The sequence below is a fragment of the Ranitomeya imitator genome, chromosome 9, assembly GCF_032444005.1.
Source record: "Ranitomeya imitator isolate aRanImi1 chromosome 9, aRanImi1.pri, whole genome shotgun sequence".
NCBI lineage: Eukaryota > Metazoa > Chordata > Amphibia > Anura > Dendrobatidae > Ranitomeya > Ranitomeya imitator.
The window spans coordinates 5673570-5700291 of record NC_091290.1 but is presented as its reverse complement, the minus strand read 5'-3'; the positions used below and the strand labels follow the sequence as shown (position 1 = coordinate 5700291).

General features: G+C 47.5%; 1 protein-coding gene and 1 long non-coding RNA gene across 2 annotated transcripts in view; one reads left to right on the top strand and one right to left on the bottom strand.

Moving 5' to 3' along the window:
* NRIP3 (nuclear receptor interacting protein 3) overlaps positions 1-4859 on the top strand; it is a 66071-nt gene extending 61212 nt beyond the window's left edge. Inside the window, exons 4-7 of the mRNA XM_069738776.1 lie at positions 981-1120; positions 3232-3284; positions 3611-3708; positions 4052-4859. Coding sequence (XP_069594877.1) covers positions 981-1120; positions 3232-3284; positions 3611-3708; positions 4052-4145 — 385 coding nt within the window. The 3' untranslated portion in view covers positions 4146-4859. The remainder of the gene's footprint in view (positions 1-980; positions 1121-3231; positions 3285-3610; positions 3709-4051) is intronic.
* Positions 666-26468, bottom strand: LOC138648831 (uncharacterized). Its single transcript, XR_011315195.1, has 3 exons — positions 26273-26468; positions 25533-25830; positions 666-1001 (listed from the first exon to the last, which is right to left on the bottom strand). It is a non-coding gene; the product is annotated as an uncharacterized lncRNA (long non-coding RNA).
* Positions 26469-26722: the final 254 nt, after the last annotated feature.

The following is a 26722-nucleotide window of genomic DNA, read 5'->3' as shown; positions in this document are numbered from 1 at the left end:
CCCACCCAGCCTGACAGCTCTCCAAACTCCACCCACCCAGCCTGACAGCTCTCCAAACTCCACCCACCCAGCCTGACAGCTCTCCAAACTCCACCCACCCTGACAGCTTTCCAATCTACACCCACCCAGCCTCACACCTCTCCAAACTCCACCCACCCAGCTCTCCAATCTACACCCACCCAGCCTGACAGCTCTCCAATCTCCACCCACCCAGCCTGACAGTTATCCAATCTCCACCCACCCAGCCTGACAGTTATCCACACTCCACCTACCCAACAGCTCTCAAATCTCCACCTACCCAACAGCTCTCAAATCTCCACCTACCCAACCTGCCAGTTATCCACACTCCACCTACCCAGTTTGATGTTTGACTGTCAGCTATCAAATTCCCGCCCACCAAGCCTGACAGCTATCCAACCACTGCCCACCCAGCTTGACAGCTATCCAGTCTCTGCCTCCCATCAGTCTGTTGGAGAATTGCAGCTTATGCTGAGCAGTGTGAGATCTCTGCAGGGAGGACAATGAGGAGCTGTCAATCAGGCTAGGTGATTATTTATAAATTTACACATACAGCCTTTCCATCAGGAGTCATCATAGTAAGTACAGCAGCCTCATCAGGTGAAATTGAGCTGATGCAGTTTATATTTTTAAATCTCGTGACAGATCCTTTATAAAATTATTTCAGTGACCTCTAGAGGTTGAAAAACGTTCAGACCAAGTTCAGTTCACGTGATGCGTTACAATGTATCAGTGCAGGTAAAATGAATCTGGAGCCCCAGATGTCCATCTCACAGAGGATTGCCTAGACTGAATACAATTGTAGAAAATTCTCAGCAGAGAGATTCACTGACAGCAAGCAGGCATGAAAAGGAACCGATCTTCTCATAATACAATGATTACACCTGCTTGAATCCCTGGAAGACGTCCGGATCCGGGCCGTTATAATCGGAGATGTGACATCTTCTTTTCCTTTATCTTAGGCTGAAGGAACATTTCAGGTCCTACAAGAAAGAGGAGGAGATCTTATCTCTGCCATACAATGTGAAGAGCATCGGTCAGGTAGATCGTGTGACGGTGACGCTGGGCCACATGTCCCTGGACTGCAGCGCCGCTGTGATCGGTGCGTACTAGATGCCACACGCTCAGCCGATCATCCCCAAGGGTTAGATGTTATAGTGATGAGTGAACGCGCTAGGAAAAGGTGTTATCTGAGCATGCCCGGGTGTTATCAGAGTGTTTTGGGCGTGCTCGGATGTTCGAGTCCCTGCGGCTGCATGATTCGTGGCTATTAGGTCTCTTTCAGACGTCACTGTGTCTGGTGCGTGTGGTGACAGTTTTCACACATACCGGAGACACTTACACGCGTCTGTGCACATCAGTGTTTTTCGGATCATGTGTCTGTGGACAAAACACGCTGACATGTCTGTTTTTTTAACAGCAGCATGGGCGCAAAACATCCCGCACACGTGCACATGGATGTCATCCGGATACACAGGCACCTGAGAAGCAGTTGTACAGTTAGCGCTGCTCCCCGGCACCGGGTGTTGAAGACAGATCTAATTATTCTCCCCTGCTCTGCCGACAATCAGCAGAGAATGATGAGTTATATTCAACTGATAACGGCAACAGCAGGCGGCGGCTCATGTGACTATTACTCCTATCAGCCTACACCTGCTGCTACTAACAGTGAGAGCAGGAGGCGGCTGATGGGAGTATTCATCAGCCGCCGCCTACACTATAAATAAATAAACGCCGTGGGTTCCCCTGTACTTTTGATAATCAGCCAGGCAAAACTGACAACTGGGGGCTGCAACCCTTAGCTGTCAGAATTAGCAAGGCTGGTTATCAAGAATAGAGCGGTCCCCAAGCTGTTTTTCTTTTTTTTTTTAATATTTAAATAATTGTTTTTTTTTTTAAACGGCGTGGGGTCACCCAATTTTTTACAACCAGCCAAGCTAAAGCTGACACTTGGGGGCTGGTAGTCTCAGACTATAAAGGGGCCATGGATATTGGCCCCCAGGATTAAAAAAAATAGCCCGCTGTCACCCAGAAAAGGCACATTTATTAGATGCACCAATTCTGGCATTTTGCCAGGCTCTTACCACTTGCCCTGTAGTGGTGGCAGGTGGGTTCATGTTTGTGGGGTTGATGTCACCTTTGTATTGTCAGGTGACATCAAGCCCATGGCTTAGTAATGGAGAAGCGTCTATAAGACATCTATCCAATACTAATCCTATAGTTACATGGTAAATAAAGACACGACCAGAATAAAAGTCTTATTAGAAATAAAACAAAACATACTTTTCTATTTTTATTTAAAAATAAGTTATACTCCCATGGAATAGGCGTAGGTGAGTATAACTGTGTTTGTTATTATTAAATAAAAATGGAAAACTGTATTTTGTTTTATTTCTAATAAAGGACTATATTCTGGCTATGTTTTTATTTACATATAACTATAGGATTAGTAATGGATAGGTTCTTATAGACGCCTCTCCAATACTAAGCCGTGGGCTTGATGTCACCTGCCAATACAAAGGTGACGTCAACCCCACAAATATGAACCCCACTTGCCACCGCTACAGGGCATGTGGGAAGAGCCAGGCAAAGAGCCAGAATTGGAGCTTCTAATAGATGCGCCTTTTCTGGGCGGCTGCAGGCTGCTACTTTTATCCTGGGGGGGGGGGGCAATATCTATGGCCCGTTACCAGCCTGAAAATACCAGCCCCCAGCTGTCTGTTTTAGAAAGGCTGGTTGTCAAAAATGGAGGGGAACCCATGGCAATTATTTAATTAATTAAAAAAACAGGGTTGCAGCCCCCAGCTGTTTTGCCTGGCTGGTTAACAAAAATACAGGGGAACCCACGCCGTTTTATTTATTTATAGAGCAGGCAGGGGTGACGAACTCACATCACCCGCTCCTGCCATCGCTGTTATCAGTTGAATATAACTCATCATTCGTCCAGCACCTGGCACAGGGGAACAGATCTAACTGTACTACTGCTTCCCAGGCGCTGGCACATGTGCTACTGATACGGCACATGGCTGTCACACGTGTGCTGCAAGTATTACACACAGACACCATGTCACGGTTCACGGGGAGGATATCTTTATCTTCCCCACCGCTCACACCAATTTGTCATTAACACGGAGAGGGGTGGAAGCTCAGTCCTGGGGGGATGTTTTGCATTGTTTGTAGAGGGGTCCTCACATCTCTGCCTCTTCTCTGCAGATGACAAGGAGCGCAACTTCTCCCTGGGGCTCCAGGCTCTGCGCTCCCTGAAGGTAAGAGGGTCTGCAGGGGAGGACATATTGGGGCAACAGGGGTCCAAGAGGCGAGGGGGGCTTTACATCTAAAACAGGGGGAATTGTACATCATAATAAGTTATTGGACTGCAGAGGGCCCAATTATTGTTCTTGCACAGGGCTGAGATTCTGCGTGTGTCCACCAGTACGGTCCGGATGTATATGGATGACATCAGCTGTGCCCCCTGCACTGGATACAATGTATCTATGAGGGCTCATTGTGCTGTAACCAGGGGCAACCACTAATAATTCTGCAGCCCGGAATCACTGGGATCAGCATTGCCTGATGTCACTTATTTTCCTAGTGTGTAATAAACCTGGAGAAGAATCATCTTGAAGTGGGAAGAGCGGACAGAGAGGTCGTGCCGTTCATCGCCAGCCGCAGCGCTGCCAAAGAGGAGTGGTGAGTGCTGGCAGAGCGGCGGGGTCTGGGAATCACGTAAATGGACCTCCCTCAATATATTCCATATTGGTTCCCCTGGTCTGGACTACTCCCCCATCCTTAGATCAGACGATGGGGATCACAAAGGGGAAATTTACCTGGGCCCATTGTACACATCTGGTTTTGGGGTGATGGACCACAATAGGACGTAGGAGGGAGCAGGGGCAATGCTGGGGCGACAGCCATAGGCTGCAGAGGGGGAGACGAGGGGCTTATTGCTTTCCTATGAGGATATAGATTATATGGTTAATATGTAGCGGTGTTACAATAGGTTTGGATTAACCCTTCCCTCTCTTTATATCAGTTCACTGGATGCATACGAAGATGGAATTAAAGATAACCCGCATTTTTCCCATCCCCCGTGTCGTCGTTTGCCCGCGGAACCTGTGATGCCTTGATCTCTGTGCTTTCTCTACCTGCCCCTCCTCCTGAAGATATCACTACAGCTGGAGATTTTATACTAGATGCTGTCACAATGTATCCTGTGCAGATAGCCATCCATATAGCCCTCCGGAACTGCTCGCCAATATTTTTACCTTACGTGTAAGGGCTCGATTCAATATGTCACTCGTTTTTGCTGGATTCAGGCTGTTTTTTTTGTGCCAAACTTGTTCTTAAAGTCTATTTTCTACTTGTTCGTCACTTTTCTATCTGTTCTATCCATCCGTTATTGTGAGTGCGGATTTTGTAATCCAGCAGTTTGTGGCTAATTATTTCGGACTTAAGTCACTTTTTTTTGGCGCAAATTGACCCCAAATAACCCTCCCCCACAGGAGTGATTTCTTTTATACACAAATGTTAAACGCGAGTGCGACTGTTTAAAGGGTTGTGCAACATTTTGCTCAAAAAAGAGGAAAAAACAGTAGAAGGCAAAGTTTCATTTTGAAGAATTTGGCGCAAAAAGACAAATAAGAAAAGTGACTACAAAACCCCCAAGTGATGAATGGGAGTCATGAGACGAGGCCGGAGGTGGAAACTTCCCGGATAGCAGAGATTTGTATATGACATCGTGACGGGAACGTGCAACTGTTGGATAAACGTTCATATTGTCGATGGTCAAACCTCAACATATCTGCACATAAAAACATATTAATAAAATGGTATAAAAAGTCCTCCCGCCTGCAGATGCTCCTCATTAATGGCTGCACTATCATCAGGACCACTGCGTCCTCATCTGAGCCGGGAGCGCGGCCGGCGAATATTCCGTCACAGATTGATCATTATAGGGGGCACGCACTTCTGCATGTGGGGATATTCCTGTTGGTCCTAACGATTTCCACAGGTGCGACATTACAATGTGTGCACAGATCAGAAACATCTTGAAGGGTGTGAATACTTTCTCCTATATTGCATACATACACATAAGCCGTATAGTCTGCACGCCGCAGGGAACTATAACCCTCATTCTGCAGATTTCCATAAAAGACATTATGTGACTCCCATCAACCTGGGAACCCAGCTATTAATACCGACCATAGAAATGGCCCCTCTGTCGTCTCAACAACATAATAATAATAATCATGGGATCCTGAAGATTTTGTGCAATCTGTCTCCGAAAATGAATGGGTTAATAGTTTATTTACCTCTATATAACGCCATGTGGACACAGAAGTGTTACCGCTGACAACCGATGAAATGGCAGCAGAGGCAAACCTGTGGCCAATTAGAATAAGGCTAAATGAAAATGGAGTTCTGTCCCTTTAAGAGAAGTAATGACACATTGTAACAGTTTCTCCTGTGTCTGCTGTGCTGGAGATCAGGCTTCCTCTGGAGATTCCACTGTAACAGCAAAAGGTCGCCAGAACCGGATCTGATGGATTACTGGAGATTCTTATAATAAACAGAACTGTGTCAAGGGTCCAGAGAGTTACTGCTGAGCCGTGTATCTAATCCTATGTGTGATACTGACTGCTGAGCGGTGTATCTAATCCTCTCCTGTATGATACTGACTGCTGAGCCGTGTATCTAATCCTATGTGTGATACTGTCTGCTGAGCTGTGTATCTAATCCTATCCTGTGTGATACTGACTGCTGAGCTGTGTATCTAATCCTCTCCTGTGTGATACTGACTGCTGAGCCGTGTATCTAATCCTATCCTGTATGATACTGACTGCTGGGCCGTGTACCTAATCATCTCCTGTGTGATACTGTCTGCTGAGCTGTGTATCTAATCCTGTCCTGTGTGATACTGACTGCTGAGCCGTGTATCTAATCCTGTCCTGTGTGATACTGTCTGCTGAGCTGTGTATCTAATCCTCTCCTGTGTGATACTGTCTGCTGAGCTGTGTATCTAATCCTATGTGTGATACTGTCTGCTGTGCTGTGTATCTAATCCTCTCCTGTGTGATACTGTCTGCTGAGCTGTGTATCTAATCCTGTCCTGTGTGATACTGTCTGCTGAGCTGTGTATCTAATCCTGTCCTGTGTGATACTGTCTGCTGTGCTGTGTATCTAATCATCTCCTGTGTGATACTGACTGCTGAGCCGTGTATCTAATCCTCTCCTGTGTGATACTGTCTGCTGAGCTGTGTATCTAATCCTCTCCTGTGTGATACTGTCTGGTGAGCTGTGTATCTAATCCTGTCCTGTGTGATACTGTCTGCTGTGCTGTGTATCTAATCATCTCCTGTGTGATACTGACTGCTGAGCTGTGTATCTAATCCTATGTGTGATACTGTCTGCTGTGCTGTGTATCTAATCCTCTCCTGTGTGATACTGTCTGCTGAGCTGTGTATCTAATCCTCTCCTGTGTGATACTGTCTGCTGAGCTGTGTATCTAATCCTGTCCTGTGTGATACTGTCTGCTGAGCTGTGTATCTAATCCTCTCCTGTGTGATACTGTCTGCTGAGCTGTGTATCTAATCCTATGTGTGATACTGTCTGCTGTGCTGTGTATCTAATCCTCTCCTGTGTGATACTGTCTGCTGAGCTGTGTATCTAATCCTGTCCTGTGTGATACTGTCTGCTGAGCTGTGTATCTAATCCTGTCCTGTGTGATAATGTCTGCTGTGCTGTGTATCTAATCATCTCCTGTGTGATACTGACTGCTGAGCCGTGTATCTAATCCTCTCCTGTGTGATACTGTCTGCTGAGCTGTGTATCTAATCCTCTCCTGTGTGATACTGTCTGGTGAGCTGTGTATCTAATCCTGTCCTGTGTGATACTGTCTGCTGTGCTGTGTATCTAATCATCTCCTGTGTGATACTGACTGCTGAGCCGTGTATCTAATCCTCTCCTGTGTGATACTGTCTGCTGAGCTGTGTATCTAATCCTATGTGTGATACTGTCTGCTGTGCTGTGTATCTAATCCTCTCCTGTGTGATACTGTCTGCTGAGCTGTGTATCTAATCCTCTCCTGTGTGATACTGTCTGCTGAGCTGTGTATCTAATCCTGTCCTGTGTGATACTGACTGCTGAGCCGTGTATCTAATCCTCTCCTGTGTGATACTGTCTGCTGAGCTGTGTATCTAATCCTATGTGTGATACTGACTGCTGAGCGGTGTATCTAATCATCTCCTGTGTGATACTGTCTGCTGAGCCGTGTATCTAATCCTCTCCTGTGTGATACTGTCTGCTGAGCTGTGTATCTAATCCTATGTGTGATACTGACTGCTGAGCTGTGTATCTAATCCTCTCCTGTGTGATACTGTCTGCTGAGCCGTGTATCTAATCCTATCCTGTGTGATACTGTCTGCTGAGCCGTGTATCTAATCCTATCCTGTGTGATACTGTCTGCTGAGCCGTGTATCTAATCCTATCCTGTGTGATACTGTCTGCTGACCCGTGTATCTAATCCTATGTGTGATACTGACTGCTGAGCTGTGTATCTAATCCTCTCCTGTGTGATACTGACTGCTGAGCTGTGTATCTAATCCTATCCTGTGTGATACTGTCTGCTGAGCTGTGTATCTAATCCTATCCTGTGTGATACTGTCTGCTGAGCTGTGTATCTAATCCTATCCTGTGTGATACTGACTGCTGAGCCCTGTATCTAATCCTATGTGTGATACTGTCTGCTGAGCTGTGTATCTAATCCTATGTGTGATACTGTCTGCTGTGCTGTGTATCTAATCCTCTCCTGTGTGATACTGTCTGCTGAGCTGTGTATCTAATCCTCTCCTGTGTGATACTGTCTGCTGAGTCGTGTATCTAATCCTGTCCTGTGTGATACTGTCTGCTGTGCTGTGTATCTAATCATCTCCTGTGTGATACTGACTGCTGAGCCGTGTATCTAATCCTCTCCTGTGTGATACTGTCTGCTGAGCTGTGTATCTAATCCTATGTGTGATACTGACTGCTGAGCTGTGTATCTAATCATCTCCTGTGTGATACTGTCTGCTGAGCCGTGTATCTAATCCTCTCCTGTGTGATACTGTCTGCTGAGCTGTGTATCTAATCCTATGTGTGATACTGACTGCTGAGCTGTGTATCTAATCCTCTCCTGTGTGATACTGTCTGCTGAGCCGTGTATCTAATCCTATCCTGTGTGATACTGTCTGCTGAGCCGTGTATCTAATCCTATCCTGTGTGATACTGTCTGCTGAGCCGTGTATCTAATCCTATCCTGTGTGATACTGTCTGCTGAGCCGTGTATCTAATCCTATCCTGTGTGATACTGTCTGCTGAGCCGTGTATCTAATCCTATCCTGTGTGATACTGTCTGCTGAGCTGTGTATCTAATCCTATCCTGTGTGATACTGTCTGCTGAGCTGTGTATCTAATCCTATCCTGTGTGATACTGACTGCTGAGCCCTGTATCTAATCCTGTGTGATACTGTCTGCTGAGCTGTGTATCTAATCCTCTCCTGTGTGATACTGACTGCTGAGCCGTGTATCTAATCCTATGTGTGATACTGTCTGCTGAGCTGTGTATCTAATCCTCTCCTGTGTGATACTGACTGCTGAGCTGTGTATCTAATCCTATGCTGTGTGATACTGTCTGCTGAGCCCTGTATCTAATGCTATCCTGTGTGATACTGTCTGCTGAGCCGTGTATCTAATCCTATCCTGTGTGATACTGTCTGCTGAGCCCTGTATCTAATCCTATCCTGTGTGATACTGTCTGCTGAGCCCTGTATCTAATCCTATCCTGTGTGATACTGACTGCTGAGCCGTGTATCTAATCCTATCCTGTGTGATACTGACTGCTGAGCTGTGTATCTAATCCTATCCTGTGTAATACTGACTGCTGAGCTGTGTATCTAATCCTCTCCTGTATGATACTGACTGCTGAGCCGTGTATCTAATCCTATCCTGTGTGATACTGACTGCTGAGCCGTGTATCTAATCCTATCCTGTGTGATACTGTCTGCTGAGCCGTGTATCTAATCCTATCCTGTGTGATACTGTCTGCTGAGCCGTGTATCTAATCCTATCCTGTGTGATACTGACTGCTGAGCCGTGTATCTAATCCTATCCTGTGTGATACTGACTGCTGAGCCGTGTATCTAATCCTATCCTGTGTGATACTGTCTGCTGAGCCCTGTATCTAATCCTATCATAGTAACATAGTTAGTAAGGCCGAAAAAAGACATTTGTCCATCCAGTTCAGCCTATATTCCATCATAATAAATCCCCAGATCTACGTCCTTCTACAGAACCTAATAATTGTATGATACAATATTGTTCTGCTCCAGGAAGACATCCAGGCCTCTCTTGAACCCCTCGACTGAGTTCGCCATCACCACCTCCTCAGGCAAGCAATTCCAGATTCTCACTGCCCTAACAGTAAAGAATCCTCTTCTATGTTGGTGGAAAAACCTTCTCTCCTCCAGACGCAAAGAATGCCCCCTTGTGCCCGTCACCTTCCTTGGTATAAACAGATCCTCAGCGAGATATTTGTATTGTCCCCTTATATACTTATACATGGTTATTAGATCGCCCCTCAGTCGTCTTTTTTCTAGACTAAATAATCCTAATTTCGCTAATCTATCTGGGTATTGTAGTTCTCCCATCCCCTTTATTAATTTTGTTGCCCTCCTTTGTACTCTCTCTAGTTCCATTATATCCTTCCTGAGCACCGGTGCCCAAAACTGGACACAGTACTCCATGTGCGGTCTAACTAGGGATTTGTACAGAGGCAGTATAATGCTCTCATCATGTGTATCCAGACCTCTTTTAATGCACCCCATGATCCTGTTTGCCTTGGCAGCTGCTGCCTGGCACTGGCTGCTCCAGGTAAGTTTATCATTAACTAGGATCCCCAAGTCCTTCTCCCTGTCAGATTTACCCAGTGGTTTCCCATTCAGTGTGTAATGGTGACATTGATTCCTTCTTCCCATGTGTATAACCTTACATTTATCATTGTTAAACCTCATCTGCCACCTTTCAGCCCAAGTTTCCAACTTATCCAGATCCATCTGTAGCAGAATACTATCTTCTCTTGTATTAACTGCTTTACATAGTTTTGTATCATCTGCAAATATCGATATTTTACTGTGTAAACCTTCTACCAGATCATTAATGAATATGTTGAAGAGAACAGGTCCCAATACTGACCCCTGCGGTACCCCACTGGTCACAGCGACCCAGTTAGAGACTATACCATTTATAACCACCCTCTGCTTTCTATCACTAAGCCAGTTACTAACCCATTTACACACATTTTCCCCCAGACCAAGCATTCTCATTTTGTGTACCAACCTCTTGTGCGGCACGGTATCAAACGCTTTGGAAAAATCGAGATATACCACGTCCAATGACTCACCGTGGTCCAGTCTATAGCTTACCTCTTCATAAAAACTGATTAGATTGGTTTGACAGGAGCGATTTCTCATAAACCCATGCTGATATGGAGTTAAACAGTTATTCTCATTGAGATAATCCAGAATAACATCCCTCAGAAACCCTTCAAATATTTTACCAACAATAGAGGTTAGACTTACTGGCCTATAATTTCCAGGTTCACTTTTAGAGCCCTTTTTGAATATTGGCACCACATTTGCTATGCGCCAGTCCTGCGGAACAGACCCTGTCGCTATAGAGTCACTAAAAATAAGAAATAATGGTTTATCTATTACATTACTTAGTTCTCTTAGTACTCGTGGGTGTATGCCATCCGGACCCGGAGATTTATCTATTTTAATCTTATTTAGCCGGTTTCGCACCTCTTCTTGGGTTAGATTGGTGACCCTTAATATAGGGTTTTCATTGTTTCTTGGGATTTCACCTAGCATTTCATTTTCCACCGTGAATACCGTGGAGAAGAAGGTGTTTAATATGTTAGCTTTTTCCTCGTCATCTACAACCATTCTTTCCTCACTATTTTTTAAGGGGCCTACATTTTCAGTTTTTATTCTTTTACTATTGATATAGTTGAAGAACAGTTTGGGATTAGTTTTACTCTCCTTAGCAATGTGCTTCTCTGTTTCCTTTTTGGCAGCTTTAATTAGTTTTTTAGATAAAGTATTTTTCTCCCTATAGTTTTTTAGAGCTTCAGCGGTGCCATCCTGCTTTAGTAGTGCAAATGCTTTCTTTTTACTGTTAATTGCCTGTCTTACTTCTTTGTTTAGCCACATTGGGTTTTTCCTATTTCTAGTCCTTTTATTCCCACAAGGTATAAACCGCTTACACTGCCTATTTAGGATGTTCTTAAACATTTCCCATTTATTATCTGTATTCTCATTTCTGAGGATATTGTCCCAGTCTACCAGATTAAGGGCATCTCTAAGCTGGTCAAACTTTGCCTTCCTAAAGTTCAGTGTTTTTGTGACTCCCTGACAAGTCCCCCTAGTGAAAGACAGGTGAAACTGCACAATATTGTGGTCGCTATTTCCTAAATGCCCAACCACCTGCAGATTTGTTATTCTGTCAGGTCTATTAGATAGTATTAGGTCTAAAAGTGCTGCTCCTCTGGTTGGATTCTGCACCAATTGTGAAAGATAATTTTTCTTGGTTATTAGCAGAAACCTGTTGCCTTTATGGGTTTCACAGGTTTCTGTTTCCCAGTTAATATCCGGGTAGTTAAAGTCCCCCATAACCAGGACCTCATTATGGGTTGCAGCTTCATCTATCTGCTTTAGAAGTAGACTTTCCATGCTTTCTGTTATATTTGGGGGTTTGTAACAGACCCCAATGAGAATTTTGTTACCATTTTTCCCTCCATGAATTTCAACCCATATGGACTCGACATCCTCATTCCCTTCGCTAATATCCTCCCTTAAAGTGGACTTTAGACAAGACTTTACATAGAGACAAACCCCTCCTCCTCTCCGATTTTTACGATCCTTTCTAAACAGACTGTAACCCTGTAAGTTAACTGCCCAGTCATAGCTTTCATCTAACCATGTCTCGGTTATTCCCACTATGTCAAAGTTACCTGTAGATATTTCTGCTTCTAGTTCTTCCATCTTGTTTGTCAGGCTTCTGGCGTTTGCGAGCATGCAGTTTAGAGGATTTTGTTTTGTTCCAATCTCCTCACTGTGGATTGTTTTAGAAATGTTCTTACCTCCCTTCTGAGTATGTTTTCCTGGGTCGTCTTTGTACGAGTCTAATGTTTTTCTTCCCGTCCCCTCTTCTTCTAGTTTAACGCCCTCCTGATGAGTGTAGCGAGTCTTCTGGCGAATGTGTGTTTCCCAGGTTTGTTGAGGTGTAGTCCGTCTCTGGCGAGGAGTCCATCATACCAGTAATTCACACCGTGGTCCAGGAATCCAAATCCTTGTTGTCTGCACCATCGTCTTAGCCAGTTGTTTGCATCAAGGATCCTGTTCCATCTCCTGGTGCCATGCCCGTCTACTGGAAGGATAGAAGAAAAAACTACCTGTGCATCCAGTTCCTTTACTTTCTTCCCCAACTCTTCAAAGTCCTTGCAGATTGTCGGTAGGTCCTTCCTTGCCGTGTCATTGGTGCCAACATGTATCAGAAGAAATGGGTGGACGTCCTTGGAGCTGAAGAGCTTTGGTATCCTATCGGTCACATCCTTGATCATCGCACCTGGAAGGCAGCATACTTCTCTTGCAGTTATGTCCGGTCTGCAGATGGCTGCTTCGGTGCCTCTCAGTAGTGAGTCTCCCACCACCACCACTCTTCGTTGCTTCTTGGCTGTACTTTTTGCTGTCACTTGTTGCTGTGTGCCCTTTTCTTTTTTGCTTGCTGGTATTGCTTCATTCTTAGGTGTGCCATCTTCATCCTCTACAAAGATTTGATATCGGTTCTTCAGTTGTGTGGTTGGTGATTTCTCCATGGTCTTCTTGCTTCTTTTGGTCACATACTTCCACTCATCTGCTTTTGGAGGTTCTCTGACACTTTTTGCACCTTCTGTGACCAGTAGAGATGCTTCTGTTCTGTCTAGAAAGTCTTCATTCTCTTTGATGAGTTTCAAAGTTGCTATTCTTTCTTCCAGACCCCGCACCTTTTCTTCTAAAAGGGCCACTAGTCTACACTTCTGACAGGTGAAATTGGATTCTTCTTCTGGTCGATCTGTGAACATGTAGCACATGCTGCAGCTCACCATGTAGGTTGTCACATCTGCCATGTTGCTCCTAGATCCTGCTGACTTGCTGTGTGTTTTCCTTCTTGTGTAATCTACTCAGCCAAGCTCTCTTGCAATAATGTCCTACAGGTTTGGTGATGCTTTCGAAGCAGCTGGTCCCGGCTGTACCCAACGATCTTCTAGCTTAGGGAGACTTCGCTTCTCCCAGAAGGCACCTGGAATATGCAAATTAGCCTCCTGAAGCTTGAATCCCTGGTTTGATACTGTCTGCTGAGACCTGTATCTAATCCTCTCCTGTGTGATACTGTCTGCTGAGACCTGTATCTAATCCTATCCTGTGTGATACTGTCTGCTGAGCCGTGTATCTAATCCTATCCTGTGTGATACTGTCTGCTGAGCCGTGTATCTAATCCTATCCTGTGTGATACTGTCTGCTGAGCCATGTATCTAATCCTATCCTGTGTGATACTGTCTGCTGAGACGTGTATCTAATCCTATCCTGTGTGATACTGTCTGCTGAGACGTGTATCTAATCCTATCCTGTGTAATACTGACTGCTGAGCTGTGTATCTAATCCTATGTGTGATACTGTCTGCTGAGCCGTGTATCTAATCCTATCCTGTGTGATACTGACTGCTGAGCTGTGTATCTAATCCTATGTGTGATACTGACTGCTGAGCCGTGTATCTAATCCTCTCCTGTGTGATACTGTCTGCTGAGCTGTGTATCTAATCCTATCCTGTGTGATACTGTCTGCTGAGCCGTGTATCTAATCCTATCCTGTGAGATACTGTCTGCTGAGCCCTGTATCTAATCCTATCCTGTGTGATACTGTCTGCTGAGACGTGTATCTAATCCTATCCTGTGTAATACTGACTGCTGAGCTGTGTATCTAATCCTATGTGTGATACTGTCTGCTGAGCCGTGTATCTAATCCTATCCTGTGTGATACTGACTGCTGAGCTGTGTATCTAATCCTATGTGTGATACTGACTGCTGAGCCGTGTATCTAATCCTCTCCTGTGTGATACTGACTGCTGAGCCGTGTATCTAATCCTATCCTGTGTGATACTGACTGCTGAGCCCTGTATCGAATCCTCTCCTGTGTGATACTGACTGCTGAGCTGTGTATCTAATCCTCTCCTGTGTGATACTGTCTGCTGAGCCGTGTATCTAATCCTATCCTGTGTGATACTGACTGCTGAGCCGTGTATCTAATCCTCTCCTGTGTGATACTGACTGCTGAGCCGTGTATCTAATCCTCTCCTGTGTGATACTGACTGCTGAGCCGTGTATCTAATCCTATCCTGTGTGATACTGACTGCTGAGCCGTGTATCTAATCCTCTCCTGTGTGATACTGACTGCTGAGCCGTGTATCTAATCCTCTCCTGTGTGATACTGACTGCTGAGCCGTGTATCTAATCCTCTCCTGTGTGATACTGACTGCTGAGCTGTGTATCTAATCCTCTCCTGTGTGATACTGTCTGCTGAGCCGTGTATCTAATCCTATCCTGTGTGATACTGTCTGCTGAGCTTCATCACGTCGCCTTCTTCTGCAGCAGTGGCCTGATCTCCATGGTGCGGGTGCAGGCTGCTGTGACGTCGCGCTGCGTCCTGCGCTATTATCGTCCTTCGGCTTCTCAGCAGTTGATCTGAGTGACGGCGGCGCTCATACAGCTCTGTCCCACCAAGCAGGAGACCCCCGGCGGCCGGGCCCTTACATGTGTCAGCAGGAAGATTGCAGCTTCCAGGGAACAGGCAGTCGCAGTGCGGGGGGCAGCACAGGAGGAGACTGGCATCAGCCGCTCTGCGTGACCCCACTAAGAGGAGCGGGTACACAGATCAGGAAAACGGGGGAGCAGAGCATCACTACAAAACTGGGCAGATCGGACCCTCAGCAAAACCAGGTGACCACCCCTGTGGGAGTCTGGTCTTGTATAAAGGGGGTGTCCAGTGTTGGGGCCTTTTGGGAAGGGGGTGAGGTGCGCAGATGCCACCACTGCCACCAATTGTCAAGGAGGAAACTATGAGGGGGTCGTACACAGATCCCCCCGCCATCACCTTTTTGCTAGGGGTAACAGTTGGGGAGATCACTTGCCCTCCGCCGCTGCCTCCAATCATCAGAGGAATTACGGAATTGACTGACAAGTGATGGACGCGGCGGCTTCCACTACTAGGCCGACTACTGGGGAACATATACACCTCCGATTCCAACACATGGAACATATATACTGTGGCTTCCCAAAGTATTCACCCCGTGGCTTTTTACCTATTGCGTTACATTACAACCTGTGTGTAAATAGTTGTGTCATCGCTTTGTGTCTGATGTCGTATTAGCACTGAAATGACAGAAAAGACAGAAAAACGACTGGCAAACTAGTGTGAATAGGGGCATACCCGGAGCAGCTACCTCCATATACAAACTAGTGTGAATAGGGGCTGTTATGATACGGTGGTCTAGGAGCAACATGGAACGAGCTCTGAAGGAAGTGGTAACTGTACTGACCGCAGTCCCTAAGCTCAACACAACACTAGAAGTAGCCGTGGAATGCTCCTATCTCTCCCTAGGCATCTTGTCACAGCCTAAGAGCTAACTACCCCTAAAGAAAGAAGCAGGAAAGCTAACTTGCCTCAGAGAAAATCCCCAAAGGATAGATTAGCCCCCCACAAATAATGACAGTGAGTGGAGAGGGAAAAGACATACACAGGATGAGACCAGGATGAGCACAGGAGGCCAGTCTAGCTAAATAGATAGGACAGGATGGAATACTGTGCGGTCAGTATAAAACACTACAAAAATCCACGCAGAGTTTACAAAAAATCTCCACACCTGACTAAAGGTGTGGAGGGCAAATCTGCCTCCCAGAGCTTCCAGCAAGACAGAATTAATTCACACTGATAAGCTGGACAAACAAAGAAAGCACAGAACGGATAAGTCCACAATCTGTGGACAGAAAAGAGCAAGCAAAAACTTAGCTTTGCTGAACTGGTCAGGATAACAGGGAACTCCAAAGAGATGTGAATCCAACCAGGAACCATTTACAAGTGGCACTGGCTGGAGAAAGAGCCAGGCCTAAATAGCTGAGCAGAAGAGAAGATAAGTGGAGGCAGCTGAAGACAGCTAACTCCAAGGAGCAGCCATACCACTAGAAACCACAAGAGGGAGCCCAAGAGCAGAACTCACAAAAGTGCCACTTACAACCACCGGAGGGAGCCCAAGAGCGGAATTCACAACAAGGGGCATACCCAGAGCAGCTACCTCCACATCCAAACTAGTGTGAATAGGGGCATACCCGGAGCAGCTACCTCTACATCCAAACTAGTGTGAATAGGGGCATACCCAGAGCAACTACCTCCATATACAAACTAGTGTGAATAGGGGCATACCCGGAGCAGCTACCTCCACATCCAAACTAGTGTGAATAGGGGCATACCCGGAGCAGCTACCTCCACATCCAAACTAGTGTGAATAGGGGCATACCCAGAGCAGCTACCTCCACATCCAAACTAGTGTGAATAGGGGCATACCCGGAGCAGCTACCTCCACATCCAAACTAGTGTGAATAGGGGCATACCCGGAGCAGCTACCTCCACATCCAAACTAGTGTGAATAGGGGCATACCCGGAGCAGCTACCTCCACATCCAAACTAGTGTGAATAGGGGCATACCCGGAGCAGCTACCTCCACATCCAAACTAGTGTGAATAGGTGCATACCCGGAGCAGCTACCTCCATATACAAACTAGTGTGAATAGGGGCATACCCGGAGCAGCTACCTCCACATCCAAACTAGTGTGAATAGGGGCATACCCGGAGCAGCTACCTCCACATCCAAACTAGTGTGAATAGGGGCATACCCGGAGCAGCTACCTCCATACACAATATACAAAGAAAGGTTGCACTCTATCGTGCCAAAGCATTGTCTAATATGAAATACATGAAATATGAATAGCAAAATGGCTTTGTGAACATTAGGAAAATATTTATGAGACGCTTTGCAACAGCACTGAAGTTAGGCTACTTTCACACGTGCGTTTTTCAGCTTCCGTCACAATCCATTGTTTTTTGAGAATGCAGGATCCTGCACTTTCCCATAGACTTGTATTAGCGATGGATTGTGACGGGTGGCCATCCATCGTGCACTGGATCCGTCGTGTTTTGGCGGACCGCCGGCACGAAAAAACGTTCAATGTAACGTTTTTTAGTACGTCAGATCCGCCATTTCCTACTGCGCATGCGCGACTGGATCTCCGCCCCCTCCTCCACGGGACTTAGAATGGGCAGCGGATGCGTTGAAAAACTGCATCCGCTGCCCACGTTTTGCCAAATTTGCACAACGTCCGTCGGTACGTCGCGCTGACACTTTGCGACGGCCGCGTACCAACGCAAGTGTGAAAGTAGCCTTAGGAAAGTAAGAAAAATATAGGCATACATTACATTTATGGGCTCAAATAACTAAAAATTGGCATGTGCATATGTATTCACCCCTTTTGCTATGAAGCTCCTAAAAATTTTTGGTGCCAGCAATTCCCTTCTAAAGTCCAATGCTTAGTGACATCCTCCAGTGTGCTAACTAAGTGTCACACGTCTGTCAGTATATACACTTTATCTTTTCTGAAAGGCCACAGAGGCTGCAACACCATTAACAAGAGGGGCCACTAACCAAACACCACGAAGACCAAGGAGATCTCCACACACCACCGTGAGATCTCTAAACACCAGCGTGAAGACCAAGAACATCTCAACACAACACCACGAAGACCAAGGAGATCTCCACACCCCAGCGTGAAGACCAAGGACATCTCAACAGCACACCACGAAGACCAAGGAGATCTCCACACACCACCGTGAAGAGCAAGGACATCTCAACACAACACCACGAAGACCAAGGAGATCTCCACACACCACCGTGAAGACCAAGGACATCTCAACGGCACACCATGAAGACCAAGGAGATCTCCACACACCACCGTGAAGACCAAGGACATCTCAACACAACACCACGAAGACCAAGGAGATCTCCACACACCACCGTGAAGACCAAGGAGATCTCCACACACCACCGTGAAGACCAAGGAGATCTCAGCACAACACTGCGAAGACCAATGAGCGCTCCAAACAACACCATGAAGACCAAGGAGATCTAAAAACAAGTCAGGGACAAGGTTGTTGAGAAATACAAGTCAGGGTTGGGTTATAAAAAAAATATCCCAATCTCTGATGAACTCCCTGGAGAATCATCAAATCCATTATCATCCAATGGTAAGAACATGGTACCTCAACAAAACTGCCTAGAGAGGGTCGCCCACCAAAACTGTCAGCCCGGGAAAGGAGGGCATTAATCAGAGAGGCAGAAGAGATCAAAGGTAATCCTGAAGGAACTGCAGAGTTCCCAAGAAGAGACTGGAGCATCTGTCCATAAGACCATTATGGAAGAGTGGGCAGAAAACATGGATTTTTGTGTTACTCACCGTAAAATCCTTTTCTCCGAGTCGTTCATTGGGGGACACAGGACTGTGGGTGTATGCTACTGCCGCCAGGAGGCTGACACTAAGTAGATAAAAAAAAAATAGCTCCTCCTCCGACATATACCCCCTGACACTGGCAGAGACAGCTCCAGTTTGGTGCAAAAGCAGTAGGAGAGAAAGTAAAACAGCATTAATATAGAGACAACATGTCTAGAATAACTCCAGGAGCTGTGTCCCCCAATGAACGACTCGGAGAAAAGGATTTTACGGTGAGTAACACAAAAATCCATGTTTCTCCTTCGTCTCATTGGGGGACACAGGACTGTGGGAAGTCCCAAAGCAGTCCCTGGGTGGGAAGAAAACCCAGCTGAATAAGCCCCTAGGCACTTACCGCCTATAGGTGTGCTACCGCTGCCTGAAGAATCCTTCTACCCAGACTTGCATCTGCAGAGGCCTGAATATGAATATTATAATGCTTGGCAAAGGTGTGCAGACTGGACCAGGTTGTGGCCTTTCAAACCTGTTCTGCTGATGCCTGGTGCCGAAGCGTCCAGGAAGCCCCCACTGCTCGAGTGGAGTGCGCCTTGATCCCAGCCGGGACAACCGTACACTTGATACGGTAGGCTTCCTGAATAGTTGATCGTATACATCTGGCTAAGGAAGATTTTGAGGCTGCGAGTCCCTTCCTACGACCCTGAGGAAGAACGAACAGAACATCTGTCTGATGAAAAGATGCAGTCCTTGAAACTTATCTCCTCAGAGCTCTCACTAGGTCCAACGTATGGAGAGCTTTTTCCACACGATGCGCTGGTGCTGGACAAAAGATAAGACAATATCCTCGTTAATGTGGAACGAGGAAACCACCTTTGGCAAGAAGGAAGGTACAGAAGATCCGGATGGGCAGGCAGCCGCCACGGAGCTTCGGCGAGCAACTGCACCAGGTCTGCGTACCATGACCGACGAGGCCAATCTGGGGCCACTAGAATTGCAGGAACTCCCTCTATCCTGACCTTCCTGACCACCTTCGGGAGTAGTGCCAGAGGGGGAAACAGATATGGGAGCCGAAACTGGTTCCAAGGTAGAACTAATGCATTCACCGCTATTGCCTGTGGATCTCGATACCGGGCAATGAACCTGGGTACCGTGGCATTCAATACTGAGGCCATTAGATCCACATCCAGGGTTTCCCAACGCTGGCATATCTGCAAAAAAATGTCGGGATGGAGAGACCATTCCCCGGACGCAAGGCCCTGCCTGCAGAGAAAGTCCGCTGCCCAATTTTCCTTGCCCGGAATATGAACCGCCGAGATAACAGAGGTTCATCTCGGCCCAGCAGAGGACTTGTTTCACCTCGTGCATAACTGCCCTGCTGCGGGTGCCTCCCTGGTGATTTATGTATGCCACCGCCGTGGCATTGTCTGATTGGATCCTGACCGGGTGGCCTGCCAGAAAGGGATGAAAGTGCTGCAGAACCAGCCGAATCGCCCGAATCTCCAACAGGTTGATCGGAAGGATTGACTCCCTTGAGGACCAGCGTCCCAGGGCTGTGTGGTGGCAAAATACTGCTCCCCAACCGAGCAGGTTGGCATCCGTTGTGACCACCAGCCAATGGGCGGGGGAAAAGGCTTCCCCTGCTGCAGAGAGGGACTCATTGTCCACCATGTCAGAGCTTGTCTGACCTGGGGAGACAGACGACACCTGAGATTGAGAGAGGATGGACTTTTGTCCCAGGATGTTAAAAGCACATGTTGGAGAGGGCGAAGATGGAGTTGCGCAAAAGGCACTGCCTCTATTGCTGCCACCATCTTTCCTAAGACCTTCATGCAAAACCTGATCGTGAGGGCGCCTGGTTGGCGAAGGACCCTCACTTTCTGCTGGAGGGTCAGTACCTTGTTCTGGGGGAGGACAGCCAGACCTCGGGAGGTGTCGAAGACCATCCCTAGAATAGAAATTTTCCGGGATGGCACCAGAGACTACTTCTTTAACTTCACTAGCCACCCTAGGCGAGACAGAGTATTCATAGTAATGTTGACATTCTCCTCGCATGCCCGAAAAGTTGAACCTTTTACCAAAAGGTCGTCTAAATATGGCATGATGACTACGCCCTGAGAATGCAGGATAGACAACTGTTGCCATTACCTTTGTGAATATTCTGGGAGCAGTGGCAAGCCCGAAGGGCAAGGCTGTGAACTGGAAGTGCCGATTGCCTATGGAAAAACGTAGGAAACTTTTGATGTGAAGGAAATATGGGGATATGAAGATAGGCATCTTGAATATCTATGGAGGCTAGGAATTCTCCCTTTTCCATAGCCGCAATGTCTGACCGGAGGGATTCCATTCGGAACCAACGAATGCAGACAAATTTGTTTAAACACTTTAGGTCCAAAATGGGCCTTACTGTTCCGTCCTTTTTGGGAGCGATGAACAGATTTGAATAAAACCCCTGAAACCTTTGTTCCTTTGGGACGGGAGAAATGACCCCGTTGATCTGAAGGGATTCGGCGGCTTTGACCAACGCTTGCATACTGGTTTTTGAACGGGGGAGACAGGATGGAAAAAACCGGCTCGGGGGAAGAGAGAGGAACTCTATCTTGTACCCTGAAGACACCAGGTCTCTTACCCATCTGTCGGAAACGACGGTAAGCCAAGACTGATGAAACAGGAGCAGACGACCGCCTACTCTGTTGGAAACGAGCCGCGGATGCCTCCAGTCATTTGGCTGAGGACCGATGGGATCTAGATCCCCTTGACCTTGGCCATTGGGACCGCATTCTTCCCAATGGGTTGGCTCTATATGAGACCTGATGGTCTGTGTCTTGGCTAGAGCGACAGGGTTTGCTGTTGTGGTCCACTTGGAGTTACGAAAGGGCTTAAACCTCGCCTGAAATTGGCGATGAAACGGCTGTTTAACTTTTTGTTGTGGGAGAAAATTACTCTTTCCTCCTGTGGTATCTGAAATGAGTTGATCCAACTTTTCGCCAAAAAGTCGGCCGCTCTGATAGGGGAGACTTGTAAGAGATTTCTTTGAGGTAGAGTCCGCTCGCCAAGTTCTCAACCATAGAGCCCTTCTAATGGATATTGCATTAGCAGCTGCCAATGCAGCACAATTTGCTGCATCCAAGGATGCATTGATCAGGTAACTTCCGGCTAAAGCTATCTGATTTGACATTTCCGTCACATCTATCGGTAATCCTCTATTCCTGAAGAACCTTGGTCAAAGACTCTGACCAGGATATCATGGCTTTGGCAACCCAGGTCGCCGCAAAAGAGGGCGCGAGAGCTAATAGAGGAACCATTAGGCAGGGATAGGAGCGTATTAGAAGCCAACCGAGAAACAGGTGGATCTACCGCAGGAGATTCCGCCCACTTTTTACGTAACTCAGGGGAAAAAGGATAACTTGCACTTAGAGCTTTTTGACCCGAGAAGCGCCTGTCCGGCCATTCCATGTGATGCTGGACTAGGTCCTCAAATTCAGGATGAGCGGAAAAAATTCTATGAGGCTGCTTGAACCTCTTAAAAGACACCTCATGACCGGAAGTCAAGGTGGCTTCGTCCTCCACTCCCAAGGTTTGATTAACGGCCTCGATGAGGCTGTCTACTGACTCTTGGTAATCAGGAGCCTCTAAATCCAGAGAACCTTCGGAGTCATAGTCCAAACCATGTTCACTCACCTCAGCAGGAGAGGGAGAATGGGACACGGAACTCCAGGATGCAGATGCACCTGACGGACCGAGAGACGCTGTATGGGTTTGTTTCCCCCGCGTCTGCCTAGAGGGAGCGCTGCCCTTGCAGGCCGGAGGTTCCTGTGAACCGGAGGATTTTTCTAAGACAGATGAACCGTCGTCACTGGCCCCAGGCGGGGTCTGGAGGGACTTGATCGCCTTAGTTAAGGACGACATAGACTGTGTCAAGGATGCGACCCATCAGGAGGAAACACCGCCATCTCAGATACAGGCGCACTGGACAGAGACACGGGGAGGGCTCCTGAGCGCGCTCGGAATCGCAGGCCTCACAGAGACGGTTGCTCTGGGCACGCGGAAAAGCAGACCGACAGGCAACACACGTGGTATATAAAACCTTGTGAGACTTAGTCTTTCTAGACATGGTGACTCTGCTGTTGGTGCTGACAATCGCACCCTCAAAAAAATGCTGCTGAATCAAGTATTTCAGCTGTCAGGCTGGGGGGAGTAGCACTTACCCCAGTCCTGTGGCCCCGTGCCTGTAGTGAAGGCTGTCACCGGGAGAAGTGTTGGCGCCATCCTTATAACACAGTGCGCTCGATTGGAGGGTGGATCCACCGCGAGGGGGAAGGGTTTTTCCGGCTGCGGCCTACTTCAGGCAAAAGCCGGGGCCTAGATTTTCGCTCCTGGATCCTTCCCGGGGAGGGGGGCGTGACCGCCGGAAGAAGACGCGGTAAAAAGGGGGCGGGACTTCCGCCCGCGGCCTAACATGTCAAGAGCCGGGGACTTGATTAGCCGGCGCCCGGGGAAGTACCCGGGATATAGTTTCCAGCAGCGCCACTGCTGCGGAATGAACCCACGCCATCCTGGCAGAAAAGATAAATCATAGCGCTGTCGGAGCCTTCCAGCCCACCACCGCCGAAAACAAGGTCAGAGGGGGGCTTCTGTATAAGACGGTGCAGGCACCCTAACTCAGTCACCCTTTCAGGAGGTGAGGAGAGGGACATCTGCCTCTCATAGTCACCAATGCACTGACAGCGGTGATGAAGTGAAGGCTGCACGGACAGACTATGTGTGCCTGTACAGCCTAGGGTTTCGTTACCTTAGGGTGGACATGGGCAAGTCCGGCAAGTGTTCCCACGTCGCAGGGAGGATACGTGGAGGCGACACTCCATGTGCTCGCCTGTTGTAGGTTTGGGGAGATCAGACCACTTCAAAAGGGTTCTTCGCCCCTGTCTCATCGTCATAGTTTTAAAGGGAAAGAATCTGGGGAAAAACCCAGAGATGTGCCTCCTATGGACACTAAGCATAAAGTGGAGCTGTCTCGGCCAGTGTCAGGGTGTATATGTTGGAGGAGGAGATAATTGTTTTTTAAACTACTTAGTGTCAGCCTCCTGGCAGCAGTAGCATGCACCCACAGTCCTGTGTCCCCCAATGAGACAAAGGAGAAAAAAAGCCTTTACAGACACACAAAATCTGTAAGGGTAATTTTGAGTTTGCCAAAAGACGTAGGAGACTCCGCAAATGTATGGAGGAAGGTGCTGTGGTCAGAGGAGACCAAAATTTAACTTTTTTGCCACCAAGGTAAATGCTATGTCTGGCGCCAAACCATCACTGCTCATCACTCAAGACCACCATCCCACAGTGAAACATGGTGGTGGCCACATGCTGCTGTGGGGACGTTTTTTTTGGAGCAGGATAGGGAAAATGGATGATGTGAGATACAGGGATATTCTTGAGCAAAACCTGTCTCAGTCTGTCAGTGATTTGAGATTGGGACCAAGGTTCACCCTCCAATAAGACAATGACCCAAAGCATACGGCTAAAGCAACACTGGGCGGTGTAAGGGGAAACGTGGAAATGTCCTGGAGCGGCCGAGTCACAGCCCCGACCTTCATCCACTGGAGAATCTGTGGTCAGACGAGAAGATGGCTGCTCACAGAGGAAACATCTGACCTGGAGCAGTTTTGTCTTGAGGAATAAGTAAAAATCCCAGCGGAAGATGTGGAAATCTCATAGAGACTTATCTAAAGAGACCGCAGCCGTGATTACTGCACAAGGAGGCTCCACACAGTACTGACTGAAGTGGGGTGAAGACTTCTGCACATTGAAGTTTTGTTATTTTTTCCTAGTTGTTTGCTTCACAAAAAAAGAAGAAAAACAAATGTTCACAGTTGTCATGAACGGACACAAACCCTCCAAAAAATAGTGAAATTCCGGGATGTGACATACTAACAAAACATGAAAAAAGCCAAGGGAGTGGTATGAATACTTTCACAAACCACTGTGTACACCCCAGTAAGTCACTGCCAACTCCACAATAATAAAAGGAACTCGTAGCTGCTGCCACCAATCGTTTATACCGTCCGATTGGACGCCCGTTACAGGTGGCGTACGGCTTTAGGAGTGAAGTCTATAGAGAAAGAGGAACAAAGCGAAAGGTAAACAGGGTGTAACGAATGAACAAAGATGATCCAAAATGGAAACAAAACAATAAGGTACAAACAATGACATAAAATAACAGGGATAAAGAAGTACTGAAGCTGATGTCATGGAACTGGCTCAGAGCTTAGTGGAGGGAAGTAAACCTCATGGAAATGGACAGAACAATAACAAGGTGAACCTTACAGGACTGACAAAGGACCTAACCAGAATTCTGATGCCCACAGACATCCCCTTGGGGAGCTCATGTGGGGGCTGTTGTGGGATGTGCAAGGTCTGTTAGACGTTTATGAGATCCCCAACTTTCAGGAGGTCCCAGGCGTTAGATATTGCGACTTTACCTGTCTATAGAGATGAATCATGACATGGATAGCAGCATCTATGGGCCCAATATTAGGTCGGAGGGGTTCTGCCGCCATTACGGTGATGTGAGTGAATGCACTGTTTCGCTACAATGTTGAAACTGTCTCAGAATCGTGCTTTGATCAGAGGAAGCGCTATCCCTGGGAAGTGGACTCCTCCGCCTCTGCATAAATGGATCCCAGTCTTAGTGTCTGGCTCTCAGAGCAGATCCTGTTAAATTACCTGGTCACTACAGAGATCCTTACTGCAATGGAGGTTGACACGTCAGCTCTTTCTCACTTCCCCAGTTATAATTAATCCCATAAGGCCGACGATCAGTGCTGACCTAATTCTGCTGCCATCGCTGAGGGTTTGTTACAATGTATATGGTCCTTCATAAACCAGAATCAGCAGCACAAACCTGTGTCCTGTGCTGGTAGTTTGTCACAATGTATTGTGCAGGAGACTTGTATGCAGCTGTTCCTTCCGCTGGATTGTTTAATGCACCTGTAACAACCCCCCAGCTGTGTGAGACGGGAGGATGTTCTGCTTTTTCATGTTACAGTGACGGTTTCCATTTAGTGACAGCAAGCAGAGGTCCTGACAGTAGTGATGAGCAGTCAGACCATGGCCGGTGATGATGGCGCCTCCGTCCCGTCCTCTCCACACACCATATACTATATCATTAGACTTTTTTCTTATCTTTTCGGTGGCGTGAGCTGCAGATCAGAAAAAAAGGAGCCAAGATTATCCAGCACGGTTACTATGGTAACCCTGTACAACGAGGCCACGGCCACCGCATGGAATCAATGGCCTCCACTTCATCCTCCGTGTGCACGTGCCCCGCCACGAGGCCTGAGCGTCGCCCCGCACCCCCCTGCGCCCCTCTTTATAAGTCCCTCCAGTGCTTTCATTCCTCACCATTCCCAAGATCTCTGCTTGCTGTTGGTGACCAGAATGGTCTTGTTCTTTCCCAGAGGATTAAACCCTTCACAGCTGAGGGTCTGTCACACTTGCACCAGCAGCCCCATGTAAGGTCTGCACTAGCAGCCCCATGTAAGACCAGGTTCTCAAAGCACCGACAGCAAGAGATCCTGAAAAGCAAAAAGTGAGAAAAGCCTAAACTCCAATACACATTGCTGACACATCGGGTGGTCTAACCTGGAGCTCGGGGGCCCCAATGCAGCATCTCCAGGGGCCCCAGCAGTGTTTAATAGTAATGGTCTCTTCATAGAGGCCACAGGGACGTTTCGGCTCCTCGGGCTCCCGCCACCCTGCAGCCCCCGCAGTTCCTTCCACCCCTGGACACATAAACCGGGGTCTTCTCGCGTGAGTCCGGCGCTCATCATCCGCCCTCATCATCATCCGCCCTCATCATCATCCGCCCTCATCATCATCCGCCCTCATCATCATCCGCCCTCATCATCATCCGCCCTCATCATCATCCGCCCTCATCATCATCCGCCCTCATCATCATCCGCCCTCATCATCCGCGCTCCGCTGCCTTCCCAGCTCCTGTGAGGCCAGAGTCGTCCACCAGGGGGCGCACATGGCAGCGCACATGGGAGTGGAACTGTTCTGTAACTCCCAAGTCACCGGAAGGAAGGGAAT